General features: G+C 40.9%; 1 protein-coding gene across 7 annotated transcripts in view; it reads right to left on the minus strand.

Annotated features, from left to right (window-relative positions):
- Positions 1 to 20,250, minus strand: part of LOC140483959 (nuclear receptor subfamily 2 group C member 2-like) — a 223,988-nt gene that overhangs the window by 95,519 nt on the left and 108,219 nt on the right. For 6 of the 7 annotated variants that reach the window (XM_072582824.1, XM_072582825.1, XM_072582826.1 and 3 more), the window contains one exon: positions 7,196 to 7,373. In XM_072582824.1, the coding sequence (XP_072438925.1) occupies positions 7,196 to 7,373 (178 nt within the window). Of the gene's footprint in view, positions 1 to 5,219; positions 5,634 to 7,177; positions 7,374 to 20,250 lie in introns of those variants that run through there. The other variant, XM_072582828.1, reaches the window with a different exon arrangement.

Here is a 20,250-nt window from a genome sequence, read left to right on the forward strand (position 1 = left end):
CTCTGGTACATCGATGAAACCATCAATTCTGTTTCTCTCACTCATTCTGAACCAGAAAACATTATCAATTTTTCTTCCAATTTCCAGCCAGCTCTTATCTTCACCAGGTCCATTTCTGACTCCTCCCTTCCTTTCTTCAAAATCTCTGTTTTCATTTCTGGATCTAGACCAGGGAGCTGTCTGCATGAGTTTCCTCCAGGTGCTCTGGTTTCCTCCCACAGTCCAAAGATGTGCAGGTCAGGTGAATTGGCCATGTTAAATTGCCTATAGTGTTAGGTGAAGGGGTAAATGTAGGGTAATGGGTCTGGGTGGGTTGCTCTTCAGAGGGTCGGTGTGGATTTGTTGGGCCGAAGGGCCTGTTTCCACACTGTAAGTAATCTAATCTAATCTACAAACCCACTATCTCACTCAGTTACCTGGACTACACATCCTCACACTGTTTCTTATAAAAACTCCATTCAAATCTCCAACTTTCTCCATCGTGTCTGTTCTGATGATGCTGCCTGCTGCAGTAGGGCCTCAGAAATGTCAACCTTCTTTCTCAGCATTCCCTGCTACCGTGATCATCAGAGTCCTTAGTTATGTCTGCCTATCACCCACACTTCTGCCCTCTCCCCTTCCTTTTCTTCCCATAACAGCAATAGGGTTGCCCCAGTCCTCACTTACTATCTCATCAGCAACCACATCCAAAGGAATGTAAGCCACCATTTCTGCCATCTCCAGCAGGATGCCACAATCAGGGATATATTCCCCATCCCTCCCTTGTTAGCCTACTACAGGGACTATTCCCTCTGGGACAGCCTGGTCCATTCTTCTTCCACTCCCAACCACCATGCTACACCCCCCACAGCACCTCGCCATGCAATTGCACAAGGTGTAACACCCACCCATTTACCTTCTTTCTGCTCACCATCCAAGCCCACAGGGAAACCTTTCAGGTGAAGCAGTGATCTATCTGTACTTCATTCAATCTAATCTACTGTATTCACTGCTCACAATGTGGTATCCTCTACACTGGGGAGACAAAATGCAGACATAGATGTTCTGCAAAGCAGTCACCAATGTCTATCCATAAAAATGACTTTTTGAGCTTCCAGTTGCCTGCTATTAAAGACACCACTGTGTTCCCATATCAGCATTTCTATCTTGGGACTGCTCCAATGTTCTAGTGAGCCTTAGTGCAAGCTCAAAGAACAACATCTAATTTTCTGCTTTGGAACTTTGCAGCCTACAGGATTCAACATCAAGTTCAATAACTTTAGAGTCTGATTTCATCCTTCCAATTTTTTTTTTTAAACACACACACGCCACACCCAGTCCTGTTTTGTCACTGGTTGCTTTTAGCACAGCCAAACCATCATCACTTATACACTGTCTCGTCTGCCCTGCTAAAAATCACACAACACCAGGTTATAGTCCAACAGGTTTAATTAGAAGCACACTAGCTTTCGGAGCGACGCTCCTTAATCAGGTGGTAGTGACTATAACCTGGTGTTGTGTGATTTTTAACTTTGTACACCCTATCCAACATCGGCATCTCCAAATCACATCTTCTGCCCTGGTCCTTGTTTACCCACTGCTTTCATATCTCTTTCCCTCTGGGTTCCACCTCCATCTATCTGCTCACTTCTCTCTCCCATCACACCACTCACCCCGGTCTTCCGCATAAATACCAGGATTTCCTAGCTGTTATCAGTTCAGATGAAGAGTCATCAAAATGTTATCGCTATTTTCTCTCCACAGATGTTGCTAGATCTGCTGGGTTTTACCAGCAGTTTCAGGTTCAGATTTTCAGCATCTGTAAATCTTTGTTTTATTTCACAATAGGAAGTTTGTTGAACCTGTGTTCACCCTTCAAAAGAGCAGTCATGCTTATTACCATATCCCTGCTTAATTTCATAAGCCTATAAATGCCTCATTCTGTTTCAACTCCTTTTTGAAAACCAGTTAAAAAATCAGTTTCCACCAGCTTTCCATATATACCATTCAATCGCAACAACACTTAGACTGAAAAATGTCTCATCTTGGCCAATGATTTGAACCTACAGCCTGTGGTTACCTATTCAACTGGCAGACAGAACAGCCATTATTTAAAGGCTTTTATTTTGCATTGGCAGTGCGATTACCTCTGGACTAGGAGGTCTGGATTCAAGTCCTATCTGCTCCAGAGGCTGTTATAACATCTCTAAAGAGGTTGATTAGAAAGCATTTTTTAGAAAGCCCTTATTTACTGTATCCACATCTTTAACACCTCTATCAGATCACATTTTAATTGTTTCTATTCCAAGGAGATTAGTCCTAATTCTTCCAATCTCTCCTTAAACTTAAAATCTCATCTCTACTAGCATCATGGCAAACTATCTGATCAACTCATCCTGCCAATTTTAAACACTGTTCAAAAATACCTGGTCAAATGGAATTGTAAACCCATCTTAGTGCCTCAAAACATTCTGTCCAGAACAGAAGTTATTAAATGCCTATGGATCAAAGTGTCATTGGTGTGGATTTATGAATTAAAAACAGGTCTCAAACTTGTTCTCAACATCAAGTTGTTCTCAAACTTGTTCAAACAGGTCTCAAATATATATTCTGTATATATATTTCAAAAATTATTTGTATTTGTTTAATTTAAACTATGGTTATCTGGGGGTTTTCTTTTAATCAATATCTTGCTAAGGCAGAACTGATTGCAGCTGAGGATACCCCAGAAAAAAGCCTTTCACTAGTTGCCCTTTTCTATGCTTTACAATGAAATTCTCTCTCATTCTTCTACACTCAGTTAGCTAGACAATTGGCTTGCCATACAGTGATGGGTTCACTCCTGCACCATTTGAGGTAGCATGAAGGAATCTCCTTCTTCAACCTCTCCCCTCACCTGAGGCATGGTGATCCTTTGATTAAATTACCACCAGTCATCTCGCACTAATGCTTTGAGATAATAAAATGCCTGCCAATCATTAAATAGTTGTGCTGTGAGTGAGGTGGACAAAGGCAGCTTGCCCTCAGGAGGCTGGGTCCCTGCCTCCAATTTCAACTTCAGCGCTTAGTAACAAAGCTGCCAAGCATGAGTCTGCCAGAATGTCATTCAAACAAGGGAAAGGAAGAAATCTGAAAACTTGACTTCAAAATGTGAGCCTAGTCTACTGTTACCCATTAGCAAACCATTTAAGTCATAAGATGGCAGTTCAGTACCATTTTCGGAAGGGCAATTCAGGATGAACACAAAATACCGGCCATGCCAAATGATATCTATCTCCTGGGATGAATAAGCAGAACTTCTGAAGAAGGGTCACTGGACTCAAACCGTTAACTCTGTTTTTGTCAACAAATGCTGCCACTCCTGCTGAGTTTCTCAAGCAATTTCTGTTTTGCTGTTTGTTAATCTCTTCCCTTTATATGCTTGTAGCTAACACTGTTTGCTTTTATTTCTTGCTAGTTTACCCTCATATTTAAAGTATTGCTTCTTTACAACTTGTTTGTCATCCATTACTGATTTAAAACCTACTCAAATCCTGAAGCTTACTATTGCTTTTGCTAAAATTTGAAATTATTTTTAATTCAATATTTTGCCTAACTTTTACTGTTAGCCCTGCTAATACCACTTTTCTAGTGAAGTGTTTATTTGTAAAGGGAATGTACATTTGGTGAGAAATATGAACTGATGTCACTTATCCAGGGTCATATAATTTTCCAATTTATTTTGCCCTCAACATCCATAAATAATTCTTTGAAGTTCAAAATCTGATTTTAGACTCAACCATATCACTGTCAAACTTCAAATGAAATTCCATCATGTTAAGATTACTCTTCCCCCAAAGCCCTTTATTTTAAGATGAACTCTGTCACATTATGGAGTACATCAGATAAAAAAAACCTGTTTCCCAGCTCAAAAACATGCTGCAAAATTAAATACTTAATTGGATACAATGCCATTATCCATTGGACCATCAAATTTGTGAATTAAATTAACTAAGAGACTGTGGTTGTGTGACTAGAAAAATGTGAGAAAGCAGGGAGTTGTGATCAATGGTTGTTTTTCAGACTGGTGTGTGGATTGATGTTTCAGTGGTCAGCACCATGATCATGAATGTTTTTTGATATTATTGGACATGCTGCATTTGGTACACAGGTCAACATTTGTAAGATTACTGATGACATGAAACACACAAATGTTATAACCATTGGTGAAGATAGTAACAGAGTTCAAGGCGATGTAGATTGATAGTAGACAAACACAAGGCTGGAAGAACGCAGCAAGCCAGGTGGAGAAGTCATGTTTCAGGTGTTAGCCCTTTTTCAATCCTGAAGAAGGGTTAACACCCGAAGCATTGACTTCTCCATCTCCTGACGCTGTCTGGCTTGCTATATTCTTCTAACCTCCTGTTTTTCAACTTTGGATTCGAGCATCAGCAGATTTTTTTGTCACTGACATAGAATGAGAAAACGGGCATTTAAAATTTTACATAATTAGTGCCTACTGATTCATTTTATAAAGGAGAACAAGAAGAGACGACATAAACTAAAAAAAACACAATTTAGAGGAGATAGAGAAAGAGAGGAATCCAGAGGTGCACTTATAAACATTGTTGAAAATGGCAGGATAAGCTTTAAAATAGCACACTGGATTCTTGGCTTTATTGATAGAAACACAGAATACAGACATGAGCAGGTTATACCAGATTTTTAATAAACACTGCTTAGATCTTGGTCAGAGCATTGTTCTATTCTACACAAAGGCATTTGTAACAACTTATATTTGTATACTGCCTTTACTAATAACTCCTAAAACATTTCAAATATTTTACAGTATTGCAAAAAACTTTTGACAGTGAACCATACCAAACAATTTAGCACAAATGGCCAAACGTTTGGCCAAGAATTTGATTTAAAAGAGATCTTAGAGGAAAAACAAAGTATAGGAGGGTGGCACGGTGGCTCAGTGGTTAATACTGCAGCCTTACAGCACCAGGGTCCCAGGTTCGATACCACCCTGGGGCGACTGTCTGTGTGCAGTTTGCACATTCTCCCGGTGTCTGTGTGGGATTCCTCCGGGTGCTCTGGTTTCCTCCCACAATCCAAAGACCTGTAGGTCAGGTGTATTGGCCATGCTAAATTGCCCATAGTGTTAGGTGCATTAGTCAAGAAGGAGATGGGTCTGGGTGGGTTACTCTTCGGAGGTTTGATGTAGACTGGTTGGGCCGAAGGGCCTGTTTCCACACCGTAGGGAATCGAATCTAATCTAATACCAGAGCCAAAAAAATCTGAGCAGCTAAACACAGGTTACCAACGATGGAATAACTAAAATTGGAAATGTTGAAGAGACCAGAACTAGATGAGTGGTTGTGATATTTTGAATGGTTGTGCGGCTGCAGAAGATTACAGAGATAAACTGGGGAGAGGACATGGGGTTTTTGGGAGGATTGGGGTGGGTTGGAACTTAAAAACTTGAGAATTTTAGATGTGGCATTGCTTGACTGGCAGCTTACATATTTCAGCTCACACAGAGATGATGGGTGAATTGGACTTGGTGCAATTAGGATACAGACAGTGTAGCTTTGATCACCACAACAGGCATCAAACAAGGAAAAATGGTTTCCTGTAGAGGGCTGGTTGGCAGAACAACAGTAGGTGACCTGAGGAAAACATGTTTGGAGGGAGTCAGAAAGCAGGAAAACAAAGCCCAAGTCAATCTAAAATCACTTTTTGGGAAATTGTTGCAATCTACTATTGGAATAGCAGAACATTTAGAAAATCAGAATACAACTGAGAAAGAAAAATTATGTTTCACAAATTAACTATTTACAATATTCTGATCTAGTCTAACTAATGCTTTGCATTGTTTTAGCAAGCCTTCCCTATTTTTATTTTGGACTTTTTAAAAAATAAAGGCACATATTACCTGCTGAACTTGCATGCCAGCTTTCTGTGATTTATGCCTAAGGACCCCTAAATCCCTCTTTGTTGGAACTTTCTGCAGACATTCTCTGTTTAAGTATTACTCAGTTCATTTATTCTTCTTGACAAAGTGCATAGCTTCACATTTTCCACATATTGTTCTATGTGCTAAGTTTTTGCCCATTCACTTAACCTGTCAATATCCCACTGTGGATTCTCTGTGTCATCCTCACCACTTGTCTTCACATGTACATTTGTGACATCTGCAAATCTGGGGGAAGTGCATTTACTTTCCTCATTTAAATCACAATAAATATTGTAAATAATTATGGCCGCTTGTACTTATCCTCAGTTACAGGCTGCCATCTTGAAATTCCATCCATATCTCAAAGTGATCCTCTCTCTCAATGTTAATATGCTATCTCCAACACTTTGGCCCCTATTAAGTAGTCTTATCAAATACCTCTTGGAAATCCAAATGATTTCCCTTCATAAAGCCATGCTGATTGCTTAATTACATCAAGAATTGCAAATGCTCTGCTATATAACTCTCTATAATAGACTGCAACATAAATTTAAGATGTTTCATTGGCATTTTCCAATCCTCTTGGACTTATCTACAATTTAAGAATTCTTGGAAGATTACTACCAGTGCATCAACCACAGCTACTTCTTTTAAAATCATGAAGACAGTGCATGAAATGATTGGCAAATTCAAGCTTCCTGCTTATGCTTCGTAGTGTCTAGCAAAAAATATCTATACAAACCGGACTTGTGGGACAAGATCTGTCATTTTCATTTTAAGAGAAGCAGAAAAAATATTATAGTTGAGATGTTATTCTGCTTACTCGCATAATAAATGCAAAATTAATCAGCCTGCTGGCTTTTAAATGGCTGTCCAGAGAGTGGGAGAAACACAAACAGGAGCACTGATCTTTGCTGAAGTACAGTGTCCAAACTGAGCAGAGTACGCCAGCCAGCATTTGACTTTACACAAGAAACATACATTTAACTCACTTGAAATCACGTCCCTTTCAGATCAAAGCCAATGTTGCATGATTTTTGTTTGATTTCTATTCTAAACTATGCACTACTATTTCAATAGCTACATTCATGGGCACATCTGATGAGCTTCAAATCTCCCTCTAGCCCTTCAGTCTAATGCCTGTTCCAATATCTCACACAGCAAGCATTGTTCTTGATCATATGTAGGATGGGGTTGGGGCAACAGGTTCCTACATTGGTATTTACTGGAATTGGAATTGGAAACTGTGTCACAAACCTTGTCATGATAACAAACCTTGAAGATCACATGGGTGTCTGTCAGTAAAGGTCCTTCCACTTCTATTATGGGCATCGATTGGTCTCTGCTCATCAACTGGATATTAGTTTCTCCTATAGCTTCCAAACCTTCCATCAGGCCAGGCACAGTGCTCCCATCCGTAGGGCTCAGTGCTTTCGCCAAAGTGTCAAATGCCCTGCAGTAAAGAACATGTCACTAGCGCTTTAATCCTACACGCACTGTATAATTACAGCAACACAGAACGAACAAGGAACATACTCCAATTGCAACATTTAAAGCATTGTGTAATTGCTTGGGTACGCCCAGGTATCTGTGTTCTTTTAGGAAATGGGCAGGTGCATGCTTACAGATCAAGTTTCTGAATCCCTGCCTCATTTGGAGCCTATACTAATAGCTGGACTCCTCCAAGAGACTCAGTTGTCAAGTTGGAAAGCAGTTGATATTAGATAGCTGTACAGACCATGACAGAAACAATAAGGCTCAGAGATTCACCAGCACCAAATGACGCCCAGTTTTGAAACAATCAAACAGCATTAGCAAAGAAAGATTCAGGGAGGGAATTTCAGGGTCTTTTCAGCTGAAGGCAATGTTGCCAATAATGCAGCAGGTAAGATTATGGATATCAACAGGTCGTTATGTGAGCAGTGCAGATACCTTTGAGATTTGTGGGGCTGGCAGAGATTATAGATAGAGTGGAGGAACTCACAAATGGACTTGAAAACAAGGATGAGAATTTTAAAATCAAGACATTGTCAGAAACAAGCTAATGTAGGTCAGAGAGCACAGGAATTTAATGCAAGTTGCAATATGAAAGCAGAGTTTTGTTTAGTTGGGTTTATGCAGGTTCCAAGGTGAGCGACAGGTATTGGAATAATCATATTCAAAGGTAACAAAAGGATTGGATCAAGATTTTTAGCACGTTACACCTCTCTACTGTAATGCACTATAAATAAAGCCTCATGATTCCTGAAGTTTTCAAAAAAGGTAAAGATTCTCAAAAGGTACACAGAATTCCCCAATTTAGCTGATTTTCAGACACAGGTTGACAGGAAGTACGGGATAGGTTTCTGTATTTGACAAGAACCACTATTTATTTAAAATAAACCAACTTTAGTGACAAGTAAACAATAATAAACTGTAAGCCTACAAGCAGGCAGACAGACAGGAAGAAAACAATGATGTTATAGGCAGAGGAAAAGACTCAGTGGTCTCTTGTCACAGGATCTATTGAGATAATTCAAGAACTGATCATAAAGCTACTCCTTGATCTTTCTTTCCAGATGCTTTCATTTGTTTGCAGGAGGCACAGGGCGACTGGTTCACACTTATAAAGGCATCTGAATGATTACTTAAAAGTTATAGTTTGCAACAATTGCTGAAGGAAGAATAAACTAGTTTTCTTTAGAATGAAAAAAAGTGTTTTTTTAATGACAGAGAACAGAGTCAGCTCCTGTGTTTGCAAAGGTCTAATGGTTTCTCACTATCTTATTCACAGCCCAAAGTTGTTCAGTTACCAGGGAATCAATAGTTTTTGGCAGCAGCCAGCCTTTTTCATTGACAATTGGTCACTAGTCCACAGACCAATCAGCTACTTGTTGCTGGCTGACTCTCAGCCTTTGCCTCCAGCTCATCTGCAAAGTACCAATAGTTGGGTAAACACTGCAATACCAGTGTCAGGTAACTTGCTGTCAAAAAAAGTGTAGCAATCTTTAACAATCCTTAGTGTTTAAAACAGTTTTTTTTTCCCATCTCAGTCCGCAAAAAGAAATATAGGAAAAATTAAAAGACACAGATAAACAGAAAAATAGGAGCAGGAGTATATTATTGGGACCTTCAAGCCTGTTCTGCCATTCAATATGATCAGGGCTGCCCATCCAACTCAGTATCCTGTTCCTGCTTTCTCCCCATGCACTTTGATCACTTTAGTCCAAAGAATGATATTTAATGAAAATGTTCAATGATTTGGCCTCAACCGCTTTCTATGCCAGAAACTTTCACAGGCTCACCATACTCTGGCTGGAAAAAGAATCCCCATCTTAGTCCTAAATGTCTTGCCTTCACCTGCAACCCCTGGTTCTGGACTCCCCAATCATCAGGAACACCCTTCCTCTATATACTCTGTTTAGCGATGTTTGAATTTTATAAGTTTCTGTGAAATCTGCAATCATTCTTCTAAACTCCAGTAAATATAGTCCTAACTTATCCAGTTTCTCTTCATACATCAGTTCTCTCATCTCAGAAATCATTTGGATCAGACACAGTCCTTAATGCCTCTGTCCTTAAAAACAGTGATTGACCATTTCAAAAATATATCCTATTACTAAAATATTCAATACTTAAACAACAAAACATAGGACTTATCTCCATCCATTCTTCCTTCCCTCGCTTTCCTTTATAACCCTAGCTTTTCTTAACCCTGACACTCAGAACAATGTCTCTGAAGTTACATTATCTTTACAGCAATGTGATGTACGTTTATGTAAATGGTTGAAACACCATTTGTATCGGAATAGTTTCATATTCCAAACTTTAACTTACATTGATCGTAATCAACTGGACTTCACTGAAAAGTTTAGTCTTTCCTTGTTTCCATGTCATATATAAACTTCAAAGTGCTGAAGAGCCAACAACAATCCCAAACTCTCACAACACTGTTGAGTACTTCTTCTAACACTGGTTTAGATTAGATTACCTACAGTGTGGAAACAGGCCCTTCGGCCCAACAAATCCACACCGAACCTCCAAAGAGTAACTCACCCAGACCCATTTCCCTTTGACTAACGCACTTATCCTATAGGCAATTTAGCACGGCCAATTCACCTAATCTGCACATCTTTGAACTGTGGGAGGAAACCGGAGCACAAAGAGGAAACCCATGCAGACACGGTGAGAATGTGCAATCTCCATACAGACAGTCGCCCAAGGCTGGAATTGAACCTGGGACCCTGGTGCTGTGAGACAGTAGTGCTAACCACTGAACCACTGTGCCGCCAAACCAACTAAACCACCGTTTAGTTTCTTAGAATCACAGAATTCCTTCAGTGTGGAAGCAGACCATTCGCCCATCGATATTCCTAAAGTTTATCCCACTGGATTCTCTATTCCTGATTCACTATCCAAGAACAAAACCAACCTCAAATCAGTGCCACTAATCGCCTTTTGAAAGGTCTGGAAAAATCACAGACTGGTCCATACAGTCATAGAGATCTGCAATGCAGAAGAAGGTTTAACAGCCTATCATATACACACTCAAAACCAACCAGCTAACTATTCTAACCCCATTTTCCAGCAATTGGTCTATTGCAAGTGCACATTTAAATAATTTAACTTTGAGGGTTTCAGCCTCGAACACCCTGAGAAGCAGTGAGTTTCAGATTCTTTTCACTCTCTGAATGAAGAGGTTTTTTTTAAAATCACATCTCTTCTAAACCTCCCATTGTTTACCCTAAATCTATGCCCCTCCATCAAGGGAAAATGCTTCTTCCTGTCTATTTTAGACAACTCAATTATCCCCTCTCAATCTCCTGTGCTCGAAGAAAACAGCCCCATTCTGTCCAATCTCTCTTCCTAACTAAAATTCTCCAGGTCAGGCAGCATCCTCGTAAATCTCCTCTGTACTATCTCCAGTGCTATCACATCCCTCCTATAATGCGGATTTCAGAACTGCACACAATACTCTAGCTGTAGCTGAACCAATTTTCTTTTACAATTACAACATAACTCCAGCTCTTAAACTCTATGCCCAGCTAACAAAGACTAATATAGAATACTGTATGCCTTCTTAACCACTTTATCCACTGTTCTCACCTTAAGGAACTGGTGTACATGTTCAGCAAAGTCCCTCTATGTTTCCCAAATCCTACTGTTCGAAATATATTTCCTTGCCTTGTTTGTCCCTGGCAGGACAATACCAGCAGAGTTGGCAGCACCTTGGTATACAGTTGGGAGAGAGTTGTCCTGAGAGTCCTCAACATTGACTTGGACCCCATGAAATTTCACGATTATCCAGATTGAATCCTATTTATCACTGATCAGCTCATCTCACCAGCCCATCCATAATCTTCCTGTAATCTAAGGCTACCCTCCTCACTATTTATCACCCCATCAATTTTTGTATCATCTACAAATCTACAAATACAGACCCTCCTCATTCCTGAACAAGGGCTTATGCCCGAAACGTCAATTCTCCTGCTCCTTTGATGCTGCCTGACCTGCTGCGCTTTTCCAGCAACACATTTTTCAGTACAAATCTACTGATCACCCCTCCTATAGTTAAGTCCAAATCATCTGTATAAACCACAAAGCAAGGGCCCCAACATCAACCCTTGTAGAATCCCAGTGAGCACAGTCTTCCAGTTGGACATCTACCTCTCAATCACCACTGGTTCCTACCACTCAGCCAATTGTGGATCCAATTTACCAAATTTCCTTGGATCCAGTGGGCTCTTACCTTTTCATCTGGGACGAATGTCAAAATTGGGAGAGCTGACTCACAGACTAGTCATAACACAATGCAGGAGAAAATTACTGCAGATGCTGGAATGTGCAATGAAAACAAAAAAATGCTAGAAATCAGAGCAAGTTGGGCAGCATTAATGGAGAGACAGCAAGCTAATGTTTCCAAGTCAAAATGAGCCAACGTGATATGTGCAGGGGACAAGTGTGTAATGCGGGTGGGGTGTGTTGCAGGAGAGAGACATTGTGGAGCTGGAGAAGAAAGATGTTGATAATGCAGATTAAGTGATTGGAATGTGAGAACAGGCAGTGTCTAACTGCCAAACTAGAGAGAAAAGGTAGTGGGGAGGGGAAAAAGAACATGGTGACAGAGAATGCAACAAGTAACACCTCTGTTTCTGTTCCGTAACTTGACTACTCGTTTTCCTTTCACTTTCCCATTTCCAATCCCTTTCAAATTTATGAGGGTGATAGAAAAGTCTTTTACGGTTTAACTAATAATCATCAGCCATTATTGCTGACTGTCTGGCAGTTACAGCTCTCTAGACACTAACTTTGTACCCAAAAGTTTCTCTTAAGGTGTCATAATCTTGAGAAATCTCTGACAATGAAGCATATATTTCCTGTGTCTAACCTGTAAACCTCTACTAGCATGGAGAGTAAGTGAAGAGGTGGCCTTATTGAGTTGTTCAAAATTATGAACAAATTTGACAGATTAAAGAAGGATATTATTTTTCCATTGGTTGGTATATATCAATAACTAGGGGTCATAATTTTAATATTATCAACAAAAGAACTAGGAGTGAGATGAGGAAAAACGTCTTTACTCAGAATTGTTAGGATTTAGAACGTGCTGCCTGGGAGAGTGAGAAGGCAGATTCCATACGAGGTTTCAAAAAATATCTTGATTTATATTTGAAGCTGATGAAATTTGAGGACTATGGAGATAGGGCTGGAGAATGGGACTAGCTAGTTAGCACTTTTGGGAGACAATATAGACATAATGGGTGAAATGGTCTCCTTTTGTGCTGTAAAATTCTATGATTCTGTGTCCAGTCCTATATTGGCCAATACATTTGAAGCTTTTTTTTAAATGACATGAAGAATGCCTCCATAATATTTTCCCCAACTTTTGTAGGCCTTGTACAAACTTAAATATTTCCTTAGTAGATGTCAAATTGCAACTCAGATTCTCATCAGGGTCTGCATGAGCATCTGATGTTTCCTGTTTCAAATACATAGTTTGAAACATACATACCACGGTGGCTCAGTGGTTAGCACTGCTGCCTCACAGCACCAGGGTCCCAGCTTCAATTCCAGCCTCGTGTGACTGACCGTGTGGAGTTTGCACATTCTCCCAATATCTGCGTGGGTTTCCTCAGGATGCTCCGGTTTCCTCCAGTCCAAAGATGTGCAGGTCAGGTGAATTGGCCATGCTAAATTGCCCATAGTGTTAAATGCATTAGTCAGATGGAAATGGATCTGGGTGGGTTACTCTTTGGAGGATTGGTGTGGACTGGTTGGGCCGAAGGGCCGGCTTCCACACTGGAGGGACTCTAATTTTGATCTGATATTCATACTCTCCCACTTGCTCACACTCTTGCAGTTCAAATTCTAGCTTTGTTATTTCCATACATTTCAATCCTATTTTATTTCACCTTTCCTGACCTTTTCTTATGTTGTTCTGCTCTCTACTAGTCTTTTACCACCATATCTAGTTTCTTAATTCTCTCTTCATACTCAAGCTGCTTTAAGTGAAATCAAATGTTACCCAATTCTGATGCTTCACTACCAGGAGTGCTACGTCTCCCTTGTAATTTCCCCTCATCCCATGCACCGTGCAAGTATCTCAATTGCCTAACCTTTCTTAGTTCTGTCAGGCAGAACTACCACCAGGTTACCTGCTAAATCAATCAAATGTTCTTTGAGAGTTACCTTAGACTGCCAGGGATAACCTGCAGGAAATCCTTTGCCATTTGCAGTGCCTTGACTTAAATGTAGTACACAACCTGGTGTTTTGGTTCACCTATGTTTTTTTATTAATACCACAACCAAATCCTAATTGTTTAAAACAGAAGCAATCTTGGAAAAGCCCCCAAAACTTTGTCACAAAAGTTAAAAGATGCTTAAAAATAAGAATTCTCCAACTTACTTGACTTTCAACCCAGGTTGGTAGAAAGCATGAAGCAGGTTTCTGCATTTGACAAGAATGACTACATGTTATCAAATAAATAGATTCTATGCACAGGTAAACAATTATGAACCATCAGCATATAACTTTCCAAGTCAAAACTCTAACTACCTTATAATCTCGCCCCTTATATACACGCGCGCAAACAAACAGGTAAAAGAAGTGAGTATTGTCAGCAGAGGAAAAATCTGGGAAAGCAATACTGCTGTCCTTGGTCACCGGGTCTGTTAAGGTGATTCTTTAACTGATCAGAGTGCTGCTTCTTGAACTTGTGTCTCCAGATTCTTTCACCTGTTTGTAGGGGGCACAGGGCGACTGGTTAACACTTACAAAGGCCTCTGATTACTGAAATGTCCCAGTTGACAGAAACTATTAGTTTTTTTCAGAATGAATGTGGTTTTTACTGCAGACAATAGAAGTAGCTCCTGGGCTTGCAGAGTGATGGCTTCTCACTATTTTATTCACTGCCCTAAGCTGTTCAGCTACGTGGGAACCAATCACAGTTTTCTGCAGGCAGAGAGCTTCTGTCATCAATAACTGGTCACCAATCCACAGATCAATCAACTACATATTGCCAGATGATTCTCCATTTATTCACAGCCCTTGACTCCAGCTCATCTGCAAACTATCTAATACTGCTGTAAACAGCAGTTGCATAAACAGTGGATACAATAACAGAGGTGAACCAAAACACCATGTTGTGTATGCCAGGTTACTTGCTTTCAAAAAAAAAGCAATTCCTGAATAAGCTTTGGTTAATTTCCTATTTCATTCCAGAATTATAATGCACAGAAAATTAAAAAGACACAGTCCTTACAAGCAGTTGCTGAGCTGACAGTGCAGTGCAGGGCAACGGCATGGAGATTGAATGAGTGAATGATTAAATGCTTGGAAAGAGACTTCAAAGTCAAAACAATAATGTAAATAACTTGTGGAACGTTTTAGAGAACATCTCTGGGACATGTGCACTAAATAACCCCACTGCTCTGTGGCCAAACACTAACTCCCCCTTCCCACTCCGCCAAGGATGCGCAAGTCCTGGACCTCCTCCATCACCAAGCTCTAGCCACCCAATGCCTGGAGGAAGAACGTCTCATCTTCGGCCTTGGGACCCTGAGACTACATGGGATCAATGTAGATTTTACCAGTTTCTTGATTCCCTTCCCCCCCATCCCCCTCCACCTTATTCTTAATCCAACTTTCCAACTCAGCATCCCCCTCTTGAACTGTCCTACCTGTCCAACTTCCTTCCCACTTATCCTCTCCACCCTCTTTCCCAACCTATCACCATCACCCCCCACCTCCCATCTCCCCATCACATTCCAGCTATCTTCCACCCAGCCCCACACCCCCTCCTATTTATCTCTCAGCCCCCTTGGGCCACCCCCTCATTCCTGATGAAGAGCTTATGCTCGAAACATCAACTCTCCTGCTCCTCGGATGCTGCCTGACCAGCTGTGCTTTTTCAGCACCACACTTTACTTTGCTGCTTTTGTTTTCAGTGTCGAAAAGGGATTTTGAAAGAAAGAGGTCAGTGTGAGCATTGCAATAAGTAACATGCAGTTGAGCAACAATAATTTCCATAGTATGAAAATTATTTGCCTAAACAGCTTCACGACTCATAAGCTGTACAGTCCAATCTTTCTCCATCACATTGACCTTTAGGATTTGACCTTTCACCCTCCCCACAACCTTCAGCATCTAACTCTTATAAAACAGCAAGTATGATCAGGTTAGATGCCGTTTCCTCACCCAAGCCTGAGTAATCTGTTGTTTTCGATAACTTAAACAGCTTAATGACCAATGAGGGCTCTGGATAATTACACCTGGATATATGAAATCCATTAGTACACTCAAGGTGCTACTTAGTCAGTTAGATGGCCAGTGTCTGCCAACAGCATAGGTTTCGCCCCTGTGTTTGCTTATACAATGGGGCCTATCTCCTTGCCTTATTCAGAATGAAGAAGAAAACATTCCTACATTTTAATAAAAGCTTCAATCTCTTGTTTAATTGTTTTGCTTTGAATGGACGCTTGCTGCAATTTTAAGAATAAGTAAACTGCCTGATTCTAGAAATGTCTTGCAATGCCAGGACACAAATGTGACCTTCCATGTACCTTATGAATATTGCAGCCAAGTTAGCATAAAGAACTAGAGTCATCGAGGTATGCAGTACTGAAACAGACCCTTCAGCCCAAGTCGCCCAATTTTCCTAAACTGAATTTGCCTGCAATTGGCGTATATCCCTCTAAACCTTTCTTATCCATGTACTTATCCAAATGTTTTTTAAATTTGTAATTGTACTCACCTCTTACCACTTACTTTAGTAGATGACATATTTACCTCAGCCAGTTCTGAACAAAGGAGACCGTCAAAATCATTACAGCCTAACCAGGATCTGCATCCAAAAGATCATTTTGCAGGGACCATTCTTTGCAGGACACCTTGTACTGGGTGTTACACTACTCCTCCACTCCCAACACCACCCACACTCCCAAGCATCTTACCAAGCAATTACAGAAGATGTAATACCTGCCTATTTACTTCCTTCCTTCTCACTATGCAAGACTCCAGCCACATCTTTGCAGGTGAAGCAGCGATTCCCCTACACTTCATTCAATCTAGTATATTGTATTTGCCATTCACAATGTGGTCTCCACTGGGAGATGAAGGCAGACTCGGTGACCACTTCGCAGAACATTCTGCCCATAAAACAGCCTCAAGCTTCCAGCTGCCTGCACAGTACACCACAGTGTTCCATGACCAAAATTTCAATTTCAGGCCTTGCAAGTGCTCCAGCAGAGCTCAGTGGAAGCTGGAAGAAGAGTAACCCATCTTCTGCTTCGGACTATGCAGCCTTCAGAACTCAATATCATGTTCAATAATTTTGTAATCTGAGTACCTTCCTCTATGTCCTTTACCCACTCCAGACCCATCCTCATATCACTGACTTGAAGCAACTTGTGATTTGCAAGTTCTCTGTCCTCCTTTCATTTCCCTGGATGAGCATGTTTGTAAATATGTGTTACCATCACATAAACAGGTGCCAAACAGATGCCCATAAGGCAGCCTCGAGCTTCCAGCTGCCTGCACAATACACCACAGTCCCTTGGGCCATCCTTCCCATACCAACTAGTTTTCTCCATTTAAACCAGTTCCATTTGGCTGCATTTGATCCATATCTATCCCATCCATGTCCCTGCCTAAATGCTTCTTATAGCACAGAATTGTACTTTCTTCCACCCGCTACCTCTGGCGGCCTGTTCCAGACACTCAACACCCTGTGTGAAAAGATTGCCCTCTGAGCCCTTTCACCTCTTACCTCTCATCTTAAACCCATGCCCTCAATTTCAGACTCCTCTGCAATGGGGAAAAACTGCCAGCTCTCTACCTTACTTTTGACTCTCATGATTTCATAGATATCTATAAGGTCAACCCACAGTCTCCCATGTTCCAGGGAAAACATCACAGCCTGTACAACATCTCCTCATAATTCAAACCTTCCAGTCCCGGTTGTATCCTTTTTGCACTCTTTCAATAGCAGGAAGAAAGAACTGCACACAGTACTCCAAATGTGGTCTCATCCACATCTTGTACAGCTGCAAAAGACATCCCAACTCCTAATTCAATCCTCTGAATGATGAAAGCAAGCATGCTGAAAGCCTCCTGCACCATTCTGTCTACCTGTGATTCCATTGTCAAGGAGATATGAACCTGGATCCTTAAATCTTTTTGTTCTATAACACACCCCCAGGCCCTATCATTAACTGTGTAACTCATGTCCTTGTTTGCCTTAACAAATTGCAACACCTCACTTTTATCTAAATTAAACTCCATCTGCCATTCCTCAGTCGAATGGCCCAGTTGATCAATATCTCGCTGCGTTCACAAATAACTTTCTTCACAGTCCACTATGCCACCAACCTTGGTACCATCTGCAAACTGACTGACCATACATCTGAAGTTTTCATCCAAATGATTTATATAAATAACAAATAACAGTGTCTCCAGCACTGATCCCTGTGGTACACCAGTGGTCAAAGCAACCCCCACCAAATTTGCAGTGGGTCATTAAATTGGACTTCACAAACAGGATTTGGAGGAAACATTTTTTTAAGTCACATTCTTGAAGTTCTGAGATTTACATATTAATGAACCGAAATCTGCAACCCATTCTAAAAGATGAAAGATATAACAGCAAACTAGGTTTGTTCAATATATCGTTTCAGTTGCATGACACTGTAACCTTTCGCGATAAAAGCCGTGTCTCATGATCCTGCTCCACAGCTACCTGACGAAAGGAGCAGCGCTCCGAAAGCTAGTACTTTCAAATAAACTTGCTGGACTTGAACTGGTGTTGTGTGATTTGTAACTTTGTCCACCCCAGTCCAACACTGGCACCTCCACATCAGAACATGAAGACTGTGAGCCAGAAAGGAAAAGAAACATAAGGAATAAATTACATTTGGTTGTAGGTTAGTTTGCCGAGCTGGTGGGTTGTCATGCAAACGTTACATCGCCATGCTAGGTAACATCATCACTGCAACTTCCTGAAGCATTGTTGTTCCACTCCACTTGATATCTATACGCTCTGGCCTGTTAAGGTGGGTGGTATCACTTCCGATTTTCTTTTGTACTAGTTTGTAAATGGGATCTATGTCAACATGCTTGTTGATAGCATTGCGGGTTGAAAACCAGGCATCTAAGAATTCCCATGCATGTCTCAGTTTAGTTTATCCTAGGATGGTTACGTTGTCCCAGTCAAATTGGGGGTCCTCTTTGTCCGCATGTCCTGAGATAACGGAGAACTGGTTGTGCTGCTTGGCTGTGACTTGGTGTTTGTGTATCTGGATTGCTAGTTTTCTTCCAGTCTAGACAATGTAATGGTCATAGCAGTTGTTACATGGAATTTTGTACATTACCTTGGTCCTGTTATGGAAATCGGGTCTTTCATTCTTATGAGCAGTTGGTGCAGTTTGGCTGTTGGTTGGTATGCTGTCATGATTCCTAGTGGTCATAGCAGTCTGATTGGCATTTCTGATATGTTTTTGATATAGAGTAGGGTGACCAGTGTCCTTATGATCACACAGTGTCCTTATGGTGTTGTCTGTCCAATAGGATGAAGCTATTGAGGTAACTGTTGTTTGTGAAGACCTTGTATAGGTGTTTTTCCTCATGCCTGCATATTCTTGTGTGTTGCAATGCATAGTAGCTTGTTTAAATAATGTCCTGACACAGCTCCGTTTGTGGACACTGAGGTGGTTGCTGTTGTTGAGGATTTGGTCCATGTGGTTGGCCTTCCTGTATACATAGAACATGGAACATCAAAGCACAGTATAGATCCTTTGGCCGTCGAAACTAATCTGAAACCCAACTAACCTACACTATTACATTATCATTCATATGTTTATCCAATAACCATTTAAATGCCTTTAAAGTTTCACACCTTTACTACTCTCTGACATCTGTCCGATATCTATCACCCTTCAATTTAAAGCTTTGTCCCCTCATGCTAGCCTAAACCATCCGAGGAAAAAGGCTCTCACTGTCCACCCTATCTAATCCTCTGATCATCTTGCATGTCTCAATTAAGTCACCTCTCAACCTTCTTCTCTCTTACTAAAACAGCCTTAAGTCCCTCAACCTTTCCTCATAAGATCTTCCCTCCATACAAGGTAAAATCTTCTCAAATCTCCTCTGCACCCTTTTCAATGCTTCTATATCCTTCCAATAATGCAGTGACCAGAACTGTATGCAATACTCAATTGCGGCCGTATCAGAATTTTGTACAGCTGCAACATGACTTGATGGGTCTGAAACTCAATCAGTTGGATGCTGCCTGACCTGCTGCGCTTTTCCAGCAACACATTTTCAGCTTTGAAACTCAATCCCTCTACCAATAAAAGCTGTACACCTTCTTAACAATCCTATCAATCTGGGTGGCAACTTTCAGGGATCTATGCACATGGACACCGAGATATCTCTGCTCATCCACACTACCAAGAATCTTACCATTAGCCCAGCACTCTTTATTCCTATTGCTCCTTCCAAAGTGAATCACCTCACACCTTTCTGCATTAAACTCCATTTGATATCTTTCAGTCCAACTCTGCAATTTACCTATGTCCCACTATAACCTATAACATCCTTCTGGACTGTCCACAACTCCACCAACCTTAGTGTCATTTGCAAGTTTACTAACCCATCCTTCTATGCCCTCATCCAGGTCATTTATAAAAATGACTAACAGCAGAAGCCCCAAAACAGATCCTTGCGGTGCACCACTAGTAACTGAACTCCAGGATGAACATTTCCCATACTTTGGATAGGAACTCTCCACCGGCCCTTTGTTCTACCATAACGTCTATGAATGGGAGTTCATTGTTGTTTTCCTCCTCTTCGGTGA

This window comes from Chiloscyllium punctatum, chromosome 12 (genome assembly GCF_047496795.1).
Source record: "Chiloscyllium punctatum isolate Juve2018m chromosome 12, sChiPun1.3, whole genome shotgun sequence".
Lineage (NCBI taxonomy): Eukaryota > Metazoa > Chordata > Chondrichthyes > Orectolobiformes > Hemiscylliidae > Chiloscyllium > Chiloscyllium punctatum.